The sequence below is a fragment of the Mastigoproctus giganteus genome, chromosome 4 (assembly GCF_048544385.1).
Source record: "Mastigoproctus giganteus isolate SK-2022 chromosome 4, ASM4854438v1, whole genome shotgun sequence".
Taxonomy (NCBI): domain Eukaryota; kingdom Metazoa; phylum Arthropoda; class Arachnida; order Uropygi; family Thelyphonidae; genus Mastigoproctus; species Mastigoproctus giganteus.
The window spans coordinates 96608638-96630574 of NC_143578.1; the positions used below are offsets into that span (position 1 = coordinate 96608638).

The 21937-nt window shown below is 36.4% G+C and overlaps 1 protein-coding gene across 1 annotated transcript in view; it reads right to left on the reverse strand.

Annotated features, from left to right (window-relative positions):
* LOC150086926 (proteasome assembly chaperone 2) overlaps nt 1–21937 on the reverse strand; it is a 108914-nt gene that overhangs the window by 11206 nt on the left and 75771 nt on the right. The window contains exon 5 of the mRNA XM_090371682.1: nt 8048–8224. Coding sequence (XP_090227808.1) covers nt 8048–8224 — 177 coding nt within the window. The remainder of the gene's footprint in view (nt 1–8047; nt 8225–21937) is intronic.

Below are 21937 nucleotides of genomic sequence, written 5' to 3' on the forward strand. Positions count from 1 at the left end.
CAACACACAATATTACACAATCTTTTGATGCTTTAAAACCTGGTGCAGTTCTCTCCTTTTTTGAAATAAATGTTCTGTTGGGCATTTTTTTCCACCAGAGACTTTTCACCAGCAAAGAAAACTTGATGTGGTGCGTATCCGTGCTCTTCAATAATTTTTTGAAATTCCTCCATTGAAATCGCTCCTCCATTTTATTTTAAACGCTTAAAATTTTTTTAATGTGTTTTGTTTAATTACATTGCTGTCTAATGGGATCCATTTTTTACTGCTATCGCCAATCCAAATAATGAGTGCCTTTTCCATTTTCTCAATTATTTGCACTCGGGGACAAGCTGTCATATTTGCAGAAATGAAAGATCCTACAGCAATAGCAGTTCTAATTTTCTGTTCATTTTTCTTTATGGTCCAGATTGTTGCTTCATTTAAATTTAAACTTTTTTCAATGTATGATATCTTTCCCCTTTTTTAAGACCATCCAAAATTTGTATCTTTGATTCTAGAGAAATAAAGTTTCTTTTGGGCAATGCTTTTTTACTTTCCTTAGGCATAATTTAGGGTTGGAATTTAATTTAGTTTGGTTTTTAAGAACAAAGTTTAGTAATACATACCTGGAAAAATTTATAAACAATCAAATAAAAACCAAAATAAGCCTAAGGGACCACTCACTTCGACTGTGTACTTAGAAGAGTTGTTTGTGAGAAAAAGATCAAGCGTATTGGCTGTATGGTTAGGATTGTCCGGTATTCTTGTAGGTAAATGAACAATCTGTGCAAGGTCATTAGTAATTACAAAAGCCTCAGCATCTTGACCAGCTGAGTCAGTGTGAGTAGAAAACAGAAGCCAGTTAAACTACCTAGAAACCTTCCGTCTAATCAACGATCGGCAGTACAGATTCCGTCAGTGTCAATCCACTGGTGATATTCTGGCTTATGTCACTCATTTATGGACAAATTTGATGGAAAAGTTTGGTGAAACTCAAGTTGTTCTTTACATCTCAAAGCCGTTGTTCCCATCCCCAATCTTGTTGCCCTTCTTTGTACTCATTTTAGCAACTCTACATCCTTCCTAAAATGAGGCCTCCAGAAATGTACACAGTACTCTAGGTGTGGCCTAACCTTTGCCTTGTATAACGGGATAATCATCTCCCTGTCCATGCTAGCAAAATTCCTATATATCATTGTCATGACACCGTGACCTGTGCAGTGGCAGCCCGTCTGCACTACTCAGCAAACTTCATATTTGACTGCACAATTACCCCCAGGTCCTTTTCACTTTCCACTTGCCCGAGTGTAGTACCACACAGTTGGTATGTTTCTCTTTGGTTATCGCTACCCATATGCAGTACTTTGCATTTGTCAATGTTAAACTTCAGTTGCCACTTCTCAGCCCATTTTTCCCGACTTATCTATATCCAGTTGGAGTAGCATACTGTCTTTACTGTCGTTAACAACCCTGCCAATCTTTGTATCATCTGTAAACTTGGACTGCTTCTACAGGGATGGGATACACTTAAATAGAAATGGTGCAAGAATATTTGTTAGGTGGGTCGGAAAACTGCTAGCTTGTGGGAATACAAGGACTAATAGATTCACAGTAGCCACTGGCAGAAGTGAAAGTGATTCTTGCACTGCTTCTATTGGAATGAGCAGAAACCTGGAAAACAAGATGCAGGATATTTCAGGGACTGCTGGGAGTCATTGCGGTACAAATAAACACATGGGTTGTGTTAGGGTAGCTAAGAAAAAGAACAGGTGCATGTATACTTGCGTGTACACCAATGCTAGGAGTTTGGTAAATAAATTTGATGAATTAGAGGTACTGCTCAAAGTATCAGAGGCGGATATTATTGGGATATCAGAGACATGGTGTCACACAGATATAAGGAATACAGAACTGGAATTTGGGGGAATACAACGTCTACAGAGAGGATAGACAGGATAAGAAGGGAGGAGGGGTTATGCTATTACTTAAGAAACACATAAAATCCAAGGAAGTGAAGCCAGTCGACATCTCTGGACAGTGCAGTGTCCTATAGGCCTAATGACTCTGATGAGTATAATAAGAAACTGTACAGGGAAATAGAGTGGGCCAGTAAATCAGAGAGAGAGTCTTATAATGGGGGATTTTAATTTCCCAGATATTGACTGGAATTTGTGGGTTGGTCACTCACACACTAGCAAGCCTATTGTGGATTTATTGGATGATTGTTTTCTACATCAGCATGTTCAGGAGGCAACTAGAGGGAGCAATACTCTTGATTTGATTATCAGTAGTGATCCTTCATGCATTAAGAATCTGCAGATAGAGGAACCACAAGGTAGCAGCGATCACAGTGAGCTGACGTGGGATTTACTCAAAGAGGTAACTACCATCATGGGTAAAGGGAAGGGTTATTGCTTTCGTAAAGGCGACTAAGATGGTCTGAGACGGTATTTAAATTCTATACAGTGGGACCAACTGATGATGTTACCAACAGCAAATTCAAAATGGGAAGCATTCAAAGAACTTATCTTGGAAGCTACTAGGCTTTACATACCAACTAAGAAATATTGTTCAAGGTTTAGGCCTAAATGGATGTCAGATGAACTAATGAGACATATAGCAGAGAAGAAAAATGCATGGGATACATATAAGTTAACACGTGACACAGAAGCCTATGATAGATATAAGTTGATCTGTAACCAAGTTACAAAGGATGTTAGGCAGGCGAAGGCAGATTATGAGAAATCTTTGGCAAGGGATGTAAAGAAAAACAGCAAAGAGTTCTTTACTTATGTAAACTCTAGATGGAAGGGAATGAATCAGATTGGTCCACTTAATATCGATGGTTCAACTGTTGATGATCCTGCTCAGGTAGCTAACAAACTAAATGAATATTTTGCATTGACATTCACACATGAGGAGTTATTCAGCGAGGGGAATGCCAGAGGTGTATTCAACTCTGGCAGTAAGCTAGATAATCTTGTAACAACTGAGAATAAAGTGGAGGAGAAATTGTTGAAGATAAACACAAGAAAGGCATCTGTGGTGGATGGGGTGTATCCAGTTATATTAAAGGAGGCAGCAAAGGAAGTAAACAAACCCTTAGCTATAATTATTTATTATTTATTTTTTTTGGTAGTTATTGCCGCATAGGCTTCTGTGGCCATAATGCACCTCCCAAGGTTTTTGCAGTACTTTGATCCAAACCCAAGGCGGGAATCGAACCCGCGACCTTTGGGTTCCCAGGCAGCCACTTTACCCACCCGGCTAGCCCGGTCGGCAACCAGACATAAATATGAGAGCTTCCTTGGACTCAGGGGAGGTACCCATAGACTGCAGATGTGCAAATGTGATCCCAATTCACAAAGGAGGATCAAAAGCTGACACAAGTAATTATAGACCTGTAAGTTTAACTTCTGTTCCAGGAAAATTAATGGAGGCACTGATTAAAGAAGCACTGCAGGATCATCTAGACAAGACTTCAGTTATAGCTCAGATATGAGCTATAACTGAAGTCACAGTATGGTTTTGTTAAGGGGAATTCTTGCCTGACCAATTTGATTGGATACTATGATGCAGTCACAAAAAACTGGATGCAGGGAATAACTTTGATATTATATACTGGGATCTTAGAAAGGCTTTTGATACTGTTGCACATGGAAGACTGCTGCACAAATTGGGGCAGTGTGGCACTGGAGGCAAATTGCTGCCATGGATAAAGGGGTGGTTGAGTGGGAGGCGACAGAGAGTGGTAATCGTTGGACACTGCTCTTCGTGGACAAATGTTATTAGTGGAGTTCCCCAGGATTTGGTGTTGGGCCCATTATTGTTTTGTATATTTATCAATGATATTGATGAAGGTATATCAGGTTTAATTAGCATTAGCAGAGGCATATGATGCAAGAAAGCAAGCTTATGTTGCAAAAAAAAGTCATGAGTTAGGATTAAATTTGAAAGCGTCTACAAATCTGCCCAAGGCACGATAGGAGGGAGTATATGATGAAAGCCTTATCAATCAATTCAGCCCTGGAGAGACTGTGCAAGGCTCACAGGGTAGAATTTTTTTTAGCAAGGTCTGTGCTTGCTAACAGCAGAGACTGCTTCTACAGGGATTGGATATACTTAAATAGAAAGATTGCAAGAATATCTGCTGATGCTATTGAGGCAGTGTTAGGTGGGTTGGAAAACTGCTAGTTTAGGGGAATTCACAGAATAAAAGATTAACGGTAGCCACAAGCAGAAGTCTAGAGAACAAGTAAATACAAGGGCTGTGTTAGGGTAACTAAGAGTAACACCAATTGCACGTATACTTGCATGGATACTATTGCTAGAAGTATAGTAAATAAAATTGATGAATTTGAAGTGCTGATCAAGACAACAAAGGCAAATATTGTTGGGATAGCAGGGACATGGTGTCACAGATATAAGAAGTGCAGAATTGGAATTTGGGGAGTACAATGTGTACAGAAATGACAGACAGGAAGAAGGGAAGAGGGAAGTTATGCTGTTAGTTAAGAAACACATATCTAAGGAAGTGCATCCAGTTGATATGGGTGGACAGTGCAATGTTGAGTCAGTTTGGTGTGACTTAAGCACTGAGAAAGGAAAAGTGAGAGTATGTTATAGGCCTAATGATGCTGATGAGTACAATGAACAGTTGTGCAGAGAAATAGAATGGGCCAGTAAATAAGAATGTCTTGTAATGGGGGATTTTAACTTTCCAGATATTGACTGGAAATTGTGGGTTGGTCACTCATTTTTATTGGAGGATTGTTTCTACAGCAACATGTTCAAGGGGCAACCAGAGGGAGTTGTTTTTGTTGTTTGTTATTTGGTTTTTAGGAGCATTAGCAACTAAGGCCATATTGCTCTGGGGATATGTGGTGGTCATTTCCGCATCCTCCGTATTTGGTGGTCACGGGCTTGAACCCCGGTCTAATAAAGAAGTGTGTGCTACACTCTGTTACTCCTGCCCACCTGGCTACGGAGGTGCTACCAGAGGGAGTAATACCCTTGATCTGATTATCAGCAGTGTTGATGCATGCATGAGGAATTTGCAGATAAAGGAGCCACTAGATGACAGTGATCACAGTGTGTTGATGTGGGATTTACTTAAAGATGTAACTATGATCAAGGGTAAAGGGAAGGGTTTTTGTTTTCGTAAAGGTGACTACAGAGGTCTCAACAGTTTCTAAATTCTATAGAGTGGGATCAACTGATGATGTTACCAATGGTGAATTCTAAATGGGAAGCCTTCAGGGACTTAATCTTGGAGGCTACTCTAGGCTTTTCATACAAACTAAGAAATACTATTCAAGGTTCAGGCCTAAATGAATGTTGGATGAATTAATGAGGCTCATTGGCAGAGAAGAAAAATGCATGGGATGAATAATTTATCAGGCGACACAGAAGCCTACGACAGATATAAGCTAGCCTGTAATCAAGTCACAAAGGAGATTAGGCAGGCGAAGACAGATTACGAGAAATCTTTGGCAAAGGATGCAAAGAAAAACAGCAAAGAGTTCTTTACTTATGTAAACTCTAGAAGGGAGGGGATGAATCAGATTGGTACACTTAATATAGATAGTTCGACTATTGATGATCCTGCTCAAGTAGCTGATAAACTAAATGAGTATTTTGCATCTACATTCACACATGAGAAGTTATTCAATGAGGAGAATGCCAGAAGTTTATCAAACTCTAACAGGAATCTAAGAGACTTTGGGATAACTGAGTGTAACGTGGAAGAGAAATTGAAGTTAAACATAAAAAAAGGCACCTGGGGCAGATGAAATCTATCCAGTTATAATAAAGGAGGCAGCAAGGGAAGTAAGCAAACCCTTTGTCATAATTATGAGAGCATCCTTAGAGTCAGGGGAGGTCCCCATGGATGGGAGATGTGCAAATGTATCACAATTCACTAATTGGGTTCAAAGGGTAATGCAAATAATTACAGACCTGTTAGTTTAACTTCAGTTCCAGGGAAAATAATTGAGTCACTGGTTAAAGAGGTGATACAGGATCACCTAAAGAAGACAACAGCAATAGTTCAGACACAGCATGGGTTTGTTAAGGAGGTCTTGTCTGACCAATTTGATTGGATACTACGATGTGGTCACAAAGGAACTGGATGCTAAAAATAATTTTGATATCATATACTTGGATTTCAGGAAAGCTTTTGATACTGTTGCACATGGAAGACTGCTGTACAAATTTGACTGGTATGGCATTAAGGGCAAGGTACTGCAATGGATAAAGGGATGGTTGAGTAGGAGACGGCAGAGAGTGGTAATAAATGGACACTGCTCTACGTGGACTAATGTTATTAGTGGAGTCTCCCAGGGTTCGGTGCTGGGCCCATTGTTGTTTTGTGTATTTATCAATGATATTGATGAAGATATATCAGGTCCAAGTCTGCAGATGATACAAAGGTTGGTAGGGGTGTTAATGACACTAAAGACAGAATGCTACTGCAACAGGATCTAGAAAAGTTAGGCAGATGGGCTGAGAAGTGGCAACTGAAGTTTAATGTTGGCAAATGCAAAGTACTGCATATGGGTAGCAGTAACCCAAGAGATATGTACCAAATCTGTGTTTTTTTTAGGAACATTAGCAACTAAGGCCATATTGCTCTGGGATATGTGGTGGTCATTCCCTGACCTTTCTGCCTCCTTCGTATTTAGTGGTGACAGGCTCGAACCCTGGTCTAATCAAGAAGCGTGTGCTATGCACTGCTTCTCCTTCCCACCTGGCTATGGAGGCACCCAACTGTGTGGTACTACACTCAGGGAGGTGGAGAATGAAAAAGACCTGGGGGTAATTGTGCAGTCAGATATGAAGTTCTCTGAGCAGTGCAGACGGGCTGCCAGAGCAGCTCATGGAGTTTTTTCAATGATATATAGGAATTTTGCTAGCAGAGAGACAAGGAGGTGATTACCCCTTTGTATAAGGCAATGAGCAGGCCACACCTTAAATATTGTGTACATGTCTGGAGGCCTCATTTTAGGAAGGATGTAGAGTTGCTAAAACGAGTACAGAGAAGGGCAACAAGATTGGTGAGAGGAACAAAGGGGTGCACTTATAAAGAAACGCTTAAGTTTTGCAAGTTGCAGCATCTGGAGACTAGGCACCTGTGAAGTGATCGTATTGAGGTCTATAAGATCTTGAATGGTTTGAGCAGGCTCAATGCTGATGGGATACTTCCACTTGCTCAGACTAAGAACCTGAGGGGGCATAGATTGAAACTGAGGAAAGACAGTTGTAGAACAGATGTGCGGAAGTTTGCCTTTAGCCAGCGGGTAGTTAATTGTTGGAACAGACTTCCATCTGTTGTTGTGGAAGTTGATAGCTTAAATAAATTTAAGGCTGAACTAGATAAACATTTGGAGTGACCAGATGGGTGAAATGGAAAGGCCTTTTTTTTTTTTTTTTTTTGGCTGATGCTGTATAAGCTTGCTTTCTTGCATCATATGCCTCAAGTAATGCTAATACTAAGTAGTGCTTAATTGTATTTAAATTAAACCCCATATTTGGCCTAATGTTGGGATCATACACAATTGATCCACAAATGCAGCCTATAAAAATTAGTTTAGCAAACTATTGCACCAAGTGTGCTCATAACATACGTTTCACAACTGTGGAAAAATCAACTAAACGTTTTTCATGTGGAAATAGTTCCTCCCTGTCATTTTATATTCAAGACTACATTCCATGTTACAAATTACATATCTACAAAATCGAATTAAAAAAAAAAAAAAAAAAAGGATAGTATAGATAAGTATTATCAATTATTTTTACAGACTTCCCACCCACTACTTCTGTATAAAATCCACTCATATATGGCATTATGTAAAAATTAACCTTCTCCAACAAAACACAAAAAAGTGACCATCAGTTGTTAGTGCATGCATATGATTAGTAAGGACATGTTCCTTCAAGAGACTAAAGCCTTTTACAAATTTTGATAGCTTTAAGCTATGGAATAAACAAATGGTTTGTTTTTTCATGGTTTTCAATAGTTAACGAATAAAAATAATACATTTGGAACACTGGATTTTTTTTTTACCATTCTTCAAAAATGGACTTAGTAATTCCACTTCCTGGCAAATTAAATTCGCCAGACGTGTCTATGCTGCTAGTGAATGGCTTCATCCTTTCTATTTGCTTCCATACTATCTCTTTCTTCAAGAAAGCTCCAACAGTATTCTCAAGATTAGAAGTACAAAGAAACTTCAAAGGACACCTAAGTTAAAGAAATATAATAATAAAAAAAAAATGAATAAAAATAAAACACAGATTTCATCAGACAGGTAGAAAACAAAATATTAATCTCTGATAATACAGCTATAATTTCTCCATAACATAACAGACAATTCTTTTGAGGTATTATTTAATGTTATGCCAGCAGGTATAGCCCAATTTATATTGTTCGAATAATTCAAAGTTATAAGACAATCAAAAAGTTCAGCAATTGACTTTTGTAACTTGAAACTGCATTGTAGTGAGTTACAGCTTGTTGCAACATGTCTGGCAATTCATTTACACATAATAACACATTTATCTGCAATAACTCTGAGTTAGCATATGTTGAATTGGTTTTCTATATGTTTCAATGCATTTTAAAATGAGTGATTGTACTGAGTAGAAAATTTGTAACAAAACCCCAAAAATCTTAAAAACAATTTTTGAAGATTATGCTTATGTGTGGCTCAAACGTTTCAGTGGTTTGTTAAAGTTTAATGAGGGCTGCCTGTCTGTCTATAACGATCCTCACTCTTTGACAGCTCATCAACTTAAAACAATGTTTCAACTATTTATGTTAGGAGTGATCAATGTTGCTAGTGAAATTGGTATTTCTTATGGAACATGTCATTCAAGTTTAAAATAAGATTTGGGAAAGCAATGCATTTTGGTCTTGTGCCACACATCCTCACTGAAGATTACTCACAATGGCAGTTCTCGCATGCCAGGAGCTTTATCAATGTGCTGCTGCTGAGCTACGCCTTGTTTCTTCCAATAATACTGGTGGTGAATTGCGAGTGTACAGCTGTGACCCAGAAATTAAGAACCAGCCCTCTCAGTGAAGACTGTCTTCTCCAAGACTCAAAAATGCAAGCTATTTCAATTAAACGTGAGGTTCATGCTTATATTTTTTGACTTGTAGGGCATTGTTCATTATCAATTTATCTCAAATAGTCAAGCAGCAAATAAAAAATACTACAGAACAGCTCTACAGTGATTTCATGATGCCATTTGGAGAAAATGGCCAGAAAAGTGGTCTAAAGGGACTTGGCACTTGCATCTTGACAATGTGAGCTATGTAATTAACTAGTACTTTCTATTCCTATGCAATTGAGAGCTATATAACTATGTGGCACTTTTTATTCAAGAATTTCTAGCAAAGCACTCCATCACTGTCATACCATCTGCCATCCTCACCAGATTTAGCTCCTTTATTTTTTTTTTCTGTCCTAAGTTCTGTCTTAAGTTTTGCAAAAGCCAGATTTGCAAAACTGAGAAAATTATTCAAAATTCAACACAGGTACTATTAGCAATTCAAAAAAAAAAACTATATGAAATCTTACAGCAGCCTTACATGGAGTGTATTCAAAAAGTTTGATCACAGCTTATGTTGCTCATTAGTAGTCATGCTTATTTGTCATATGCAATTTGTCTTATGAAAACCCCAAGCACAAAAGGTATTAGAACCTATAGTACTTAGTGCCATGTTTGGGGTGAAGGCTGAGAAGATAAAAGATACTTATTGATGTTAGACTTGAATTTCTGTGCTTCTTAAAGTTGTTGTTATTTGGTTTTTAGGAGCATTAGTAACTAAGGCCATATTGCACCGGGGATATGCGGTGGTCATTCCCTGACCTTTCTGCATCCTCCGTATTTGGTGGTCATGGGCTTTAACCCCAGTCTAATCAAGAAGTGTGTGCTATGCACTGCTGCTCCTGCCCACCTGGCTAAGGAGGTGCCACTTCTTAAAGATGTTTTAATATGTAATAAGAAGCACATATTTATTAATATGTGCTTCTTAACAAAGAGAAACTCCTCCTCCCACTCCTATCCTGTCTATCCTTCCTGAAAATGTATTTACTATATTTAAATTCTGCATCCCTTATGTCAGTGATACCTGTCTGTTATATCCTTACAATGTCCACATTTGATGACTTAACCAGTGCTTCAAATTCAAACTTATTTGCTATGTTCCTAGCACTAGTGTACATGCATGTATACATGAATATTAGCATTAGTAGAGGCATATGATGCAAGAAAGCAAGCTTATATAGCATCATCCAAAAAAAAAAAAAAAAACACCCCTTCCCATTTCACCCATCCATTCACTCCAAATGTTTGTCTAGTTCTGCCTTGAACTTAAGTTGCTGACCTCCACAACAACAGATGGAGGTTTGTTCCAACTATCAACCACCCACTGGCTAAAGACAAATTTCTGCACATCTATTCTACAAATATCTTTCCTCAATTTGAATTTATGACCCCTTAGGTGAGTAATCTGAGAAAGAGAAAGAATCCCATTAGCATTGAGCTTGCTCAACCCATTCAAGACATTATACACCTTAATTAGATCACCTCGCAGGTGCCTAGTCTCCAGAAGCTGTAACTTGCAGAACTTGAGTCTTTCTTGGTAACACCAACCCTTTGTTCCACTCACCAATCTTGCTGCCCTTCTCTGTACTCATTCCAGCAGCTCTACATCTTTCCTAAAATGAGGCCTCCAGACCTGTATACAGTACTCAAGGTGTGGCCTGACCATTGCCTTATACAAGGGAACAATCACCCCCTTATCCCTGCTAGCAAAATTCATTATATCATTGACAAGACACCATGAGCTACTCTTGCAGCCTTTTTTGCACTGCTCAGAAAACTTCATATCTGACTGCACAATTACCCCCAGGTCTTTTTCATTCTCCACCTCCCAGAGTGTAGTACCACAGACATCAAACAAAAAGCAAAGCCTAAAACTAGGAGATATTTTTCAATACAATGAAGAAAATGGTGTCGTCTTGTGTACTTTTTGTGCAGGAACCAAAAGTTGCAGGAGTATTTAGTACAGGAAGAAAATGGGAAGAATGGATACTAGATTATTTAAAACGGCATCTAAGTCAGAAGATACATATAGATGCAGTTACGTAATCTGAAAAAAGGTGGAATTTTAAGTGCAGTATTTTGACGGAAACTGTAGAAGTACGTAACATAAAAAAGGAAAGAGTGAACAATTGAAATCAAATTTTGATATGGCTGTTTTAATTGATGATGTGATATTAGCCATAAAAATTAATGCATCAATGAACTCTGTACAAGACATTCATGAACACATGGAAAAATTTATAAATATACCTAAAAATTGGAGAAGCAAAAATTATTCACTTGAATTTGTTGAAGGTATAAATTCTGTTCTCATAAAAATATCATGAACGAAATAAGAGAATCACTTTCCACACATTAATTGTAGACAAAATCACTGATATTTCAGTACAAAAAGTATTAATTATGTATTTTAAATTTCGAGTGAAAAATTAAACATATTACAAAACAGTATTTGGAGGTATTTTGAAGCTTATAAACTGTGAAAGTATGTCCTTTTTAGAAAAAATAAAATTTTTTTTACAACAAAACAAATATTATCTTGATATCCAAAAGATGGTAACGTTCACGTCAGATGGAGCAAGTGTTATGCTTGGAAGGAAAAATGGAGTAGCAGCAATTCTCAAAAAGGAAATATTACATCTATCTGAACAACATTGTGTTGCACACCGAGAAGATTTAGGATTGGATGACGCACGGAAAAATGTATGTATTATGCAAGATATAGAGATGTTGCTTAGAACTGTATACACAATGTTTAGCAGGTCTATCATAAAAGAAGGAAAATTAGAAGAACTAGCCCAGGTTGCAGAACATGATGTATCTTTTAGACCATCAAATGAAGTTAGATGGTTATCCAGACATTTTGCAGTTGATGCTTTAGTAAAAAATTATGAAATATTAATCAAATATTGCAATGAGCAGGTTAACAAATATAATGATCCTATTAGCAAACACTGTTTACAAATTTTGACAAATTCACAATATCATGTGGCATTAATTGTGCTCAATGATGTATTAGGAGAGCTTGCATCGCTTTGCAAATATCTACAAAAAAGTTGTTTAAACATTATTGATGCACATCAATATGTTAAAGCCAAAATAAACAAATTAAGAAGCCAATATATCTTTGAAAAAATATTTTCTTGAGTGAAAATGTGAAAGAAGTATTATCAAAAATTCAAAGTGATGTTGACACTGCAGCTATAATTCGCTTTATCAAACATGTATGTGATCACTTAGATAACAGATTTCCTGATAATGAATTAAACAATTGGAATGTATTTGATATTAATAATGCTATCATAAATGAAAGCAATAATTTTCACTTTGGGAAACTTAATGTGATACACCTTGCAAAAAAATATTCACGATTTATTACAAATAATGAAAGTGATGTTATTTCTAAAATATCAGAAGAATATTCGGAATTAAAATTTATAATTGCGAAAAAACTAAAACTGGAACATTTAAAACTTTCAGTGACACTTTAAATGTCGTACTTTTTTGTAACATATCCATTCTCTATGATAGCATTATGGGAACATTTCAAGATTCAAGTGCAGACTGCGAGCAAGAATTTAGAACTATGAATTTAATTAAAACAAAAAATCGAGATAGAATACATGAAGATCATTTAAGTGACCTTATGAGAATCAAATTGCATTTAGCTAATGATTCAACAATAAATGTAGATGATGTCTACAAGGTATGGACTTCGACAAAGAACAGAGGAGAAAAATTGCAAGAAAAATAATTAACCAACTGTAAAGTGTAAATTTATTGTTAACCTTTTTTTATTATTATTATTATGTATGTCCCTACTTATAATTAAAATAATTTTTAAAAATATTGCACATATTTGATCTTGTCTGAAATTTTTTTTACTCAGGTGCATTTCTGCACCACGCAGCTATAAGAAATTATAGCTGGGTGCGTGGTGCATTTGTGCACCACGCACCCAGTTGATACGCTAATGGGGGATTAGCGTATCAACCTATATGCAGTACTTTACATTTGTCAATGTTAAACTTCAATTGCCACCTCTCAGCCCATCTGCTCAACCTTTCCAGATCCTGTTGCAGTAGCATACTATCATTAACAACCCTGCCAACCTTTATCATCTGCAAACTTAGGCATTAACCCTGATATACCTTCATCAATATAATTGATAAATACCGAAAACAACAATGGGCCCAACAACGAACCCATTAGTGGAGGACTCCACTAATGACATTAGTCCATGAAGAGCAGTGTCCATTGATAACCACTCTGTCTTTCCCACTCAACCATCCTTTTATCCATTGTAGCAACTTTCCCTTAATGCCATACTGCCCCAATTTGTACAGTAGTCTACCTAAAATCCAAGTACAGCCAGGCCTCGCATAACGCGAGTTCGATTAACGCCATTTGAAAAATTATATCACTTTTCACTTTACATGATGCAAATTTCCAGTTAACGCGATTTTTTTTTTTTTTTAATGTGATAGTTCAAAAAGATTTGAATCGCACGTTACCGCAAGTCGTACGGTCAATAAACAAACATTTGCCTGCTGCCCGCCTCTGTGTGTTCCATCAACCATCAGAAGAAGACGTGTTACTTGTCTCCTGCTAATAAAGTCAATGCACACTTGCGTAAAAATTCAAATTTTTAAATGAGAAAGATGAAAATGTTACCATGAAGGAGATAATGGTAAAAGAACTAGATGAAATCTTTCATATCACAGAGAACTTAAACAAAAGGTTTGAGGTTCTCTGCGATATTTATTTCGCCAGGGCCCAGAGAAGATTGTTGTCGGCTATCGGAAATTGACTGATGAAAAGAGAAAGTCGACACTGTTCAAATATTTTCGCAACAGTCATTTCTTCATTGTGTATTTTATGTCAGAGGTTCCCAAACTTTCTCGGTTCACAGCACCCTTAGTGGTGTCTTAGTAATTTTTTCAAGGCACACCCAGACCAAAAGAAATACCTAACAGTTCCGTTTAGTAGTTAGGTCCAAACAACTTAATAAGAAATACTGAAACTGTGAACTACTTCGAGCTAGTAGTCCACGCAGTGTCCGACAGATGTCAAGTATCACTGTGTTTCCCTCGAAAATTTAAAATATTCCGCGGCGCACAGTTTGGGAACCGCTGTTTTATGCAATAAACATTTAATAATTCCATAATTATTTTCATTATCTTTTACATTGTATACAGTTAAAAAGTTTTTTAAAAAGCTATTTTTAAAATTCTTTATGGACATTCCAGAAGGTCAAGGACCAATTATAATTTTTCCTATTTATTATATTCGATTAACACGTTTTCGTTTTGTGCTCACGGGACGAATTAATCGAGGCCAGCCTGTATATATCAAAATTATTCTTTGTATCCAGTTCCTTTGTGACCACATCATAGTATCCAATAAAATTTGTCAGACAAGACTTCCCCTTAACAAACCCATGCTGTGTCTAAACTATAACTGCAGTCTTGTCTAGATCCTGCATCACTTCCTTAACCAGTTACTCTTATTTTCCCTGGAACAGAAGTTAGACTAACAGGTCTGTAATTACCAGTGTCACCCTTTGATCCCCCTTTGTGAAATGGAGACACATTTTGCACATATCTGGGGACCTTCCCTGAGTCCAAGGAAAGCTTTCATAATTATGGCTTTTTTAAGGGTTTGCTTACTTCCTTTGCTGCCCCCTTTAATATATATATATATTTTTTAATCTCAGTAACCCTAACATAGATTGTGCATTTGCGTTTTCCATGTAGAACCCAAGCAGGCCTTGAAACCCACAACACTTTGCTTTCCAGGTTGCAGCACATTCCAATAGAAGTAATGCAAGAATCACTTACACCTCTACCTGCAGCTGCTATTAGTCTGTGTATCCCCCTGAGCCAGCATTTTTATAACCCTAACTCAGTCTTGATAGCATCAGTGAATCTTATCCCTCGTCACTGATTGTATTAAATCTGATTTTACAACAGAACTTACTATTAGAAATACGCTAACCCAAAACAACTCCAATTGCATTTTCAGTAACAGCATGCCATGCCTTACTAGCTTTTTTTCATAGCCTGCTGTATATTCAATCGAAGTGCATTCCCATTGGATATATCCTCGATGTACTTCTTTACAATATGAATGACAGCCATAGTTTTTCTTGAAATCCTGAATAATTTCTTGTTCCAAGTGCTAAAACTTTGATGTGGTATTTGGTGGCAGAAATTTAACTGAACCAGCAATGTTGGAATAATATTCTGAGTTATGCAATTATTCATAAACAAAATGATTTTTTCCTTCTTTACTTACCATTATGTGATTAATTTCTATAGCCATTTTGAAAAAAAAAAAAAAAAAAAAAAAATTCAGCTATCTGATATCCTGGCTTTACAATTTGAGACATATTGCATAGGGAAGAGCTTTTACATCAGAAAATCAACTTAGCTTCAAAGAATTTTCCAATCATGAGAGAGAGAGAGAGAACATAGTTTCTCTGTTCTATTTGTCTTGCCATCTAGAAGGACATTCTTTTCTATGATTATTGCCATGACATAAATCCTTTTCAAAGTCATTATTTTAAGAGACAAACACTTGTAAAATAAGCTACTTTCATCCATGTTGAATACACTATTAGGGATGCAACCTTTTAGAATTTCAGATAAATTTTTTGACCATCTGTTATAGACAACACATTATTAACATTTGAAATTTCTCCATAAATGTTTCGACAAAAAACTTGTTTGGAAAGTAGTAGTGAAACTTGCTTTAAATCTTTCATGATTAAAATTTTTAGCAAACTACTTTTAACTTTTCACAAAAAGTATTCCACTTAAAGGAATGTTTTTTCTTGGTGACAAAAACACTGCCCAAATACACATTAGTCTCTACTGGATAACTTGCACATTTCATTCATTTCTTACTTATAAGGAACTAGGTACATTCTGAATGCGTTGAATTTGGATCCTTATTTATTAGATAAATTTAGAGCATATTAGGAGAAATCCAAAAATCAACAGCAATTATAGACATCTTTTCACCATTTTTTTACAGCCCAAATGGGTTATTTTACCTGCAACTGATAGCATCTTTAGTGCCATCCTACACAGTGTTGAAGCTTTCTCCAGCATAAATATCATATAAATATTAAGAAAAACTTTAAACCAAAACAGACTAAAGAGAAAATGTGGTTGTAGTACTAATTGCACCAATTCACATTACAAAATCATTTAAATTTCTCCTGTACATATGTACAGTTCTTCAATTTGATCATACAATAACAGTTGGGAATTGCCGAAAAGCTCATTCTAAACAAGTAAAATTACTGTAGCTTTGCATCTATTTCATTCTAGACTTACTTAATGACAGGAAATCACATGACTTTTCAGATTCAGTGACAGTTTTGAGCATGTTATCTTTACTACCACATCTGCTTGAATTCAGCCCACAAGTTGAGCCAATTTTATGAAATCCATTCACAGAAATGTTGAGTTAATGAGAAATGCATTAAATACAGTTTGAGTTAACATAAATTTCAAAGCACTATTCCTATGGAAGTTTAGACAGGGAGGTTGCCAGAATTCAAGATGTCAAGAAATTAGCCTTACAGCCCACTGCATTATTATTATTGTGTGTGTTGGTACTAAATGCATGGGATGGTTGGCTGCGTCCAGTTACTATTATCTTATACATTAAAAGTTTAATGTATAAGTGATAGTTATTCGAGCCAATGAGAGAAGAGGGTGGGGCAATTATGTCACCACAAATGCGCAGATAAATAATTACAACTCCCCGACTTATGTAAGGGTTGCGTTCTGCAGAACTCTACGTAAGTCAGAATTTCCCCCAAGCTGGTGCAGCACTCACAACTGTGCTCGCTGAATTGATTGAATCAAAAATGAAATGTTCGACAAACATGTGAATAAAATTATTTATTGTATTTATTCAATTTTTTATCTCATGCGTAGGAAAAATTACAAAAGCATTCAATTTAAAAAAATTTCAAAATTATAAAATTACAAAAAAATAGGGAAGACAGACATAACGTCAGTAATTTTTACTTCTCGAGCTCATTGCCAGAATCGACATCTTCAGCTGATAAGTACACTGCTGTGGAGATTTAGAAGGAGTCGGCCGCTCAACCTTATGAAAGAACATATTAATAGATGACTGGAAGGTGGCTTTTGTCTTTTCATCGTAGATTTCTTTTTGGCAAGCAAGCATATCATTCACCCCTCTAATTTTAAGAATCATTCGCTGTAAGGATCCATCTTCTCAAACCTTGCCATTACCGATGCAATTTCACGAAATGCCATTGCCATCTCTCTGATGATGAAGTGTCTTGGCTCCTCATTTGGTTCATCTTGAGCTTTGTCAGCATTTTCTTCTTTCACTATCGTTGCTTGCAAGTCAATAAGTTCTTCGTTAGATAATTCCTTCTCTTCTTCCTCTATTAACTCCTCCACATCTTTGGCATCAACCTCCAACTGAAGTAGCTCTGCAACCTTTACAATCTTATCTGTAACCTCTTTATATGATTCGTCTTTTTCAAATCCTTCGAAGCCGTGGGCATATTTTCTTCCGTGCACCATTTAAACAACTTTTAGTAATTTCTGCCCAGGCCTTATTAACATTTAAGATGGAGTGGTAAATATTGTAAGATTTCCAAGTCTCTTAACGTAAAATTTTTCTCATCATCTACTGCAGACAATGCCTGAGCAAATGTGTAAATAGTATGCTTTTAAATCTGAAATAACATCCTGATCCATAGGTTGGATAAATGAAGTCATGTTTGGCGGTAGAAATATGACTCTCACGTTCGAATTAAAATAATCTGGATGCTTAGGATGTCCAGAAGCATTATCTAATAGAAGCAAAATCGTGAAAGGAATGTTGTTGTCTTTACAATATTTTTCAACGTTGGGAATGAAGCAGCATTTAAACCAATCCTCCAACAGAGATACTGTTATCCATGCTCTCTGGTTCGATCGGAAATGCACGGGTAGGGTGGCTTTATCGATGCCCTTAAATGCACGAGGATTTCCAGAATGGTACACAAGCAGTGGTTGTAATCTGTAATCTCCTGCTGCATTAGCCCCAAGCAAGAGCGTGTCTTTTGAAACCTATCATTGTCTTTTCCTCTTTGGCAATGTATGTTTGATCCGGCATTTTTTTCCAATACAGAGAAGTCTCGTCAATGTTAAAAATTTGCTGCAGAATCAATAATTTTTTCCAAAACATCACAAAATTTCTCTGCAGCTGCAGAATCGGCACTACCGACTTCATCGCATACTTTAGAATTGTGGAAACCAGCGCGATACTCGAACCTATTAAATTACCCATTGCTTGCCACAAACTTGGGTTGGGGTTCGCTGTACTTATTCTTAATATCTTCATAAATAATCCTTGCTTTTGCTTGAATGGCCATTGGACTCAGGGGCACCTGCTTCTGAATCTGATTTTCCATCCATATTATTAATAGCTGTTCCATCTTCGACATAGCACCGGAACGCTGTTTTGTGATCCACTGTTGATCCTTTGACATGTTCTTTTATACATGCACTGTCCTTTAAAAGAGTATTCACTGTTGAAGCAGCGAGACCTAATTCCCTTGCAATAGATGAAAAACTTTATCCTGCTTCGTACTTCTTAATCATTTTCATCTTCATTTCGAAATCAATTTTGTTTAATTTTCTGGCACTACCACCACTTGCACTTTCCGTTGGTCACTTTCCCTTCATAATTGCAATATATGATTTTATTATTATTATTTTTATATGATTGAAGATTTCAGCAAAGGGGAATGCATTTCACCATAATAACGTAAAAACCCACACAATTGCAGTTATTGATATTATCGCAAATGCAATAAGATCGAGTTTACTACTCGTTTATAATAGATTGCACTAACAGAAAAGCCCAATAAACAGAAAGTGCAAATTGTTTTTATTGTTTTACAGTCGTGACCTCCAGAAACGTGCTTTATAAAAATATCACAAAGTGTTTGAAATTGAGTCTTATAATGGAAACATATGATAACGATGAAAGGGTAGTGCAATTTCTATTATAAATATGACCTTTAAGAGAGATAAATAGCTTAGTAATAACAGTGGATTCCGGTTATTTGGGCCACCGGTTAATCAGGATAGGCATTTATTTGGGACAAATCTTAAAGAACAGAACCCAATGAGAAAATAGCCAGGGTTTACTTCAATTAATTGGGACAACATGCCATTAATTGGGGCAAGAGATCGCAGCAATGGAGATTACCCCACAATTGCCTCCGACCGCATCTCATGGTTCTGTCGGATTTCTGGAGGTCACAACGAAAAAACAAAAACAATTAGCAGTCCACTGTTTATTGTGCTTTTCTGTTAGTGCAATCTATCATAAACAGATAGTAAACTCGATCTTATTGAATTTACGAAATAATACCAACAGCTGGAATTCTATGGGTTATTGTGGTGAAATGTGTTTACACTTCAATGAAATCTTCAATCATATAAAAAAATTAATTTTAAGAATCTTCTCTTCATTCCTATTTTTAAAGCTTCGTAACTTGTTACTCCGTTCTCAGTTGCATGTATCGTGTTACTTGCAATTTGTGTGCTGTGTTCTTTGTTATCAATTGCTTATCTTTTTACTGTTTTAATTTTAGCCCCCACCTACAAATATCAGTGAAGAGAAATGTCAACTAGTTAGAATGTACATATTACAGTACGTATTAATTATTCTCATTTATGATTATCATGTATATTCTTCCGATTTTCACATATCATTTAATTGGTAAGGTAATAAAGGGTAAATTTGTGCTTAATATATCTTTACTTTTATAGCCTGTGGATAATATTCCTCCTATTTTCGCTAATTAGAATCGCTGTTTAATAGAATTAAAATTCAATCCACAAAAGTGATCACAATTGACCGGCACTTACTACGTATTGTATAGTGAACGGTACTTTACTATGGCGAGTCTATCGTAACGTGATTTGATGTACAGTGAACCAATTGTAAAGCGGGGGTCCACTGTATTTTTAACTATTTACGGGAAACTTCGCATAATCAGGGCAGTCACTTAATCGGGCCAAAATGCACTAGTCCCAATGTGTCCCAAATAACCGGAATCTACTGTATAGCAAAGTTTTCAACTTCCAAGGATTTGGAACGAATTACAAAAAAAAAAAAAAAAAAAAAAAAACCCCATTGTGTATTGGGTTTACATTACTATATTTTCACAATACCTACAATTTATCCCTACAGATGCAAAATAAGTTCCCATATTTTTTTCAGTTTGCACCGGCTGGCAAAAACCTACGCAAAGTCAAATTTGCATAAGTAGAGTATTATATGAGTCAGAGAGTTCCTATACTTTGTCTTCCACTGAAAGACAACTGCCTCCATAACATTCACCAACTTCATGCACGTGATTCACTGTGTAATACATAACCACGCATGGCATCATTTCATGTTCCATTGTAATGTCGGCTGATAGCTCAGAAAAATCATCTGAGAGGGCATAAATTCAAATTGAGGAAAGACAGATGTAGGATAGATGTGAGGAAATTTGCCTTTAGCCAGCGGGTGGTTGGTTGGTGGAACAGACTTCCATCCCTTGTGGTGGAGGTTGATAGCCTAAATAAGTTTAAGGCTCAGCTGGACAGGTATTTGGAACGAACAAAAGGAGTGAAGTGGAAGTGGGTTTTTTTTTTTTTTTTTTTGGCTGATGCTGCATAAACTTGCTTTCTTGCATCAAATGCCTCTGCTAATGCGACCTGATATAGTTTGCATATTTGTAAATAGTTATTATATAATATCGGTGTAGATAGGCATCGTTTAATTTTATCTCATATTGTGGCTGCCTTTACAACGAGATACCAGGTATTGCACTACTTCGAATAAATAACAGTAGTCTCCTCTACTAGAGGAGACTACTGTTATTTATTCTCAGTGGGCATCATCATCACTCGGACAGCACTGTTTCGAAGCTAGTTAGCTTCATCATCAGTGGGCGGGCAGGTACCCTGATAATGCAAACATATCACCACAGTTGCAAAGTAGTTCCACAATATGAGATACCAAATGGTGAACAGAATGATACAGTATTTCAAGATTAAATGCACAAGGCATAATATGATATGGGTTTAAATGCACAAGGCATATAATTATGTCTTGTGCATTTAAACCCATATCATATTATGCCTTGTGCATTTAATCTTCAAATATTGTAAATAGTTTAGTAATTTATAAATATTTTAAATATTTGTACAGTTTGTAAATATTTTAGTACGGCTCTTTTGGATGCAACAATATTCGTCATGCATTATGGAACTCAAAGGAAATGGTTTTTTCCTAAGTGACTTAGATAGAAGCATAAATAATTACATAGTGATATTTATTCCACCTTGAGAATGCTGCATGGGAGATGAGGGTCATGTGGTACAAGTGGGTGGGGCAATTACATCACTACAAATGCACAGGTAAATAATTACATAGGTCCAGTGCTTTTTTTGGGATGATATGCAACGGTACAGTGTACCAGCACCTTTATTAATAGCGACAGTTGGATGCAGTGCACTTCGAAATTTTAATATTCCGTAAATTTTTTTTTCACATGTTCACCTACTATTCAAATAGGCTTAAAATTATTTAACTAAATTTGCATTTTTCACTGTCTATTGTTAAGATATTTTCTACATAAAACTGTATAACCATTTTCATAATTCTAAATTACTCAGTCGGACCTCTGTTTAACGAAGTCCTTTTATAGCAAATTATTTTGAATTCCCCTTGGAAGTAACATTTAAAATACTTTCTGTTGAGCAAAGAAAATTTTCATATAGTGAACGGATTACGAGAG